The following is a 3,289-nucleotide window of genomic DNA, read 5'->3' as shown; positions in this document are numbered from 1 at the left end:
CCCCCCGTTTATCTGTATACAGTACCTTGTAAGTAACCTTAAAATACAAAGGTACTGGAAGGAAATAGTCATATCAGAAGTAACTGAGGTCTATATAAGCTTTTTCGTATAACAGAACACTGATAATTTTTCATGCAAGAAGTGGAGAACTTGGAAAGTCATTGGATATATAAAGACACAGAAGAGGATAGCAGAGGTAAGATGATGCATACAAGTATGCCATTCTGCTAATACGACCAGTGTGTGATTAAATATAAAGAAATAGGTAGAACAGGTGGCCTTATTTCTAGGGCACTGTATACATTCTAAATCTGCCGTAACCATTATGGAAAGAGAAGCATCTGCATTAACTGTTCTAAGGCTTTATGGAACATTTACCATGGCCATAATCTTGGTTATAATTTTAGACCTTCTACTGAATACAATAGAAGTATGCTAACTGTCACTTCCAAATCTATGAAAGGGTTCACTTGCCTGAGAATGGCTCAAGAGATTCTCTTCACAGGAGACGGTTTTCATATTAGCTGTAGGGTGCTATGGTTTCCTGTTTGAGGTTTTCATAGCTTTGCTAGCAGGTACTATCTCTGTATCAGAGACTAGATTTTTTTTTTTTTTTTTTTACACTATTTCACATTTTCACTAAACGAAAAATAAGCAAAATAATCAGATGCCAATATGTCTCAATACAATGTTAACCTGTGTGAAGCTTCCCAGCTCAAATATCGCTTGGCTTCTGTCTGTCTATCCAATTAACTATAAGGTTTTTCCCTAGGGAAAAATTTGAGTTTAAAAAAAAGTTTTTAAAAATCTTCAAACCATTTTTGTATAGAAGGTACCTCTTCCACATTCTGTGATACTCATTTACAGTCTCTATCATCTCATAAATTATTTTTATATACTCTGTTCTTCAGGTTCTTGTTTACCACAGATATTTAGATCATGTCATAAATTCATTGTTACGTTACAAAAGGATCAAAGAGAAAGAGTGGGGAAGGAGCAAGGCATGATTAGATTGGTAACTTTGGCAAGATAAATTATGGATTAAAACTTTTATACTTTAGATTAAGTGGAAAAGTTTAGAAAGTTAATTTTTAAACTGCCATGGTATTACTGTACACGTACTCTATACCTTTAAATACCTGGCACTAGTTTTCATTGTACTTGTGTGTTTAAACGTGTAAAAATTCATTACTCTTTACAAAACAATCCAGAGTTGTATTCTAAAGTGCATTAGCAGAATTAATTGAAGCATACAACTCTGAAAACAGTACATGAAATCGAAGATAATTTATTTTTCAGGTGAGGGTTAGCAAATCAAAACATAGGGGAAATGCCAACTTTAATGTTTTACTGTAACTGGCAGGATATTTTGTACCCCTAGAATACTAGCTACTTACTAAGTATATAATCTATCAAATTTCAAGACACCTTATTGTAGAGATTTGTTAAAACAACTTACCTAAGGGATACTCTTTGCATTTTTTGTTAAAAGATGCATTTGTTATTTATAATTGTGAAACTGGCAACATGACTGTTACCCAGATGTCCTATTAGAGGAGGATTTATCTTTAGTCCATTCAGATATACACTAGCTATATAAACTTAATGACAGCTAAAATATTTTGGTGTAGAGTGGTAGTTGCACACTTGAAAGTTTAATTTAGGTTAAATGATTTACTTGTTTTATGCAGAATCTCAAAAGGAAACTGATACATATTGGTAATGTGTATTATAAGGAGTCCTCAGACTCAGCTGTTTTAATAGAGATGCAATGAAATCCTGTTCCTAAGATCCAGGTGAGTATTGAGTCGGCTTATAAAATCTGCATGCGCAGAAAACGTTGTCCAAATCAGAACTGTATATAGAATGAAGATCTCCATCTTAATATTTCTAGTAGTAAAGTTAGTTGTCTCTATTTAGTGCTCCCTCAGCTGCCAGCCTACAATCATGTGTCATTTACATGCAAACCTATTCCCTACTTTTGAAAGACTTTTTAGTCTGTTCCTTCAAACCTAAAGCTCTTTTACAATATGTGCAAAATATATAACTCTTAATGGGAACTGGCTTTTGAAAAGTAAGATTTAATCCACAGAGCCTACAAAGGCTGATTGCTGATGCTGAATTTTGCTGCATTTGAGTTGTACCCTTAGGCATATGCACCAATTTCTTCTTCTACACACTCTGAAAAAAGGTGCACGGCTTGGTTAACATCAAGGTATTTGTTCTGCAGGATCAATTCCATCTCACTTATTTTCTCTTTCTCCAGCTTCCTTATCCGTTCCAGAATCTCTTTTCCTTTCTCCTACAAAAAAAAAAAAAATCTGTATTACAAATACAATAGGCAGAGAAGGGAAAGAAAAGGAATGCACTGTTTGACCATTTTAATCTTTCTGCATAGATTCTTACACTTTGTCTGTAGCAACAGTGCACTGGGGTAAAAGGCAACACTATCTAGTTTGTCCAGATTACTTGGTGTTCTCATTCAGATGCTATGTTCTCATTCAGGTCCTTAGGTGTCTACTTCATTTCCCTACAAAATTACAATGCTTTTGGCTGATGGAACACCTTTTTTGAGTCAGTAGATTCTCAGTAGCTCTTTCTTGTGATTGTATTCAATCTTGGATACCAGGGCCATTTTAGGAATTAATTCTACTTTCTGTTCCTCACAAACCTGGTATTTCTGCTCATGCTTCCTTGCACAAGTTATGTCTATGTTGGATATCTAGGAACTGTAATTCTCTATGGTGGTGACATAGAAAGAAAGTGGCATATCATAAAGATGGTTCATCTTTAGTACTATGGTGTCTTAACCTGCTCAAAGCTACTGATACCCAAGATCTGTCTACTACAGCTTTCACCTTTGCTACCATCAGCGTATTTGTGTTGATGCAAATTACAGCTCGTTATTGCTACTGAAAATAGTTACTTGGATACTAGTGCTGTAAGTATGCTTTAAAATCCCCATTTGTTCCCAGAGCTATATACAACTCAGTTGCTTCACAGATCTTGAGCGAATGATTAGTGTTGCTTGGTTACTACGAACTACAACTGGAAAGTAACTAAGAGTGGAAAAAGAAAAGGAGGTGACCGACATTAGGAATACAGTGGGAACTGACTGAGATCAAAGACGTCGATCAACCGTAGACAAGGACAAGAAAGCCCCATGCTTGATGCTGATTTAGCCTGTCCAGCAACATCACTGAGCAAAGGATTACTCATCTCATATGTAATGTGTCGTAGCATTTTGCTTTGTTTTGTTTAATCTGCCAATACATCAATGTATCCTGTA

The 3,289-nt window shown here is 35.3% G+C and overlaps 1 protein-coding gene across 1 annotated transcript in view; it reads right to left on the bottom strand.

Moving 5' to 3' along the window:
* Position 1: 1 nt before the first annotated feature.
* SCRN3 (secernin 3) overlaps positions 2-3,289 on the bottom strand; it is a 20,840-nt gene continuing 17,552 nt past the window's right edge. Inside the window, exon 7 of the mRNA XM_019522948.1 lies at positions 2-2,302. Within this exon, the coding sequence (XP_019378493.1) occupies positions 2,147-2,302 (156 nt within the window). The 3' untranslated portion in view covers positions 2-2,146. The remainder of the gene's footprint in view (positions 2,303-3,289) is intronic.

This window comes from Gavialis gangeticus, unplaced genomic scaffold (assembly GCF_001723915.1).
Source record: "Gavialis gangeticus isolate Ggan-Ray unplaced genomic scaffold, GavGan_comp1, whole genome shotgun sequence".
Lineage (NCBI taxonomy): Eukaryota > Metazoa > Chordata > Crocodylia > Gavialidae > Gavialis > Gavialis gangeticus.
Note: the sequence above shows the minus strand (reverse complement) of the source record. Positions and strands in the feature narration are given on the sequence as shown.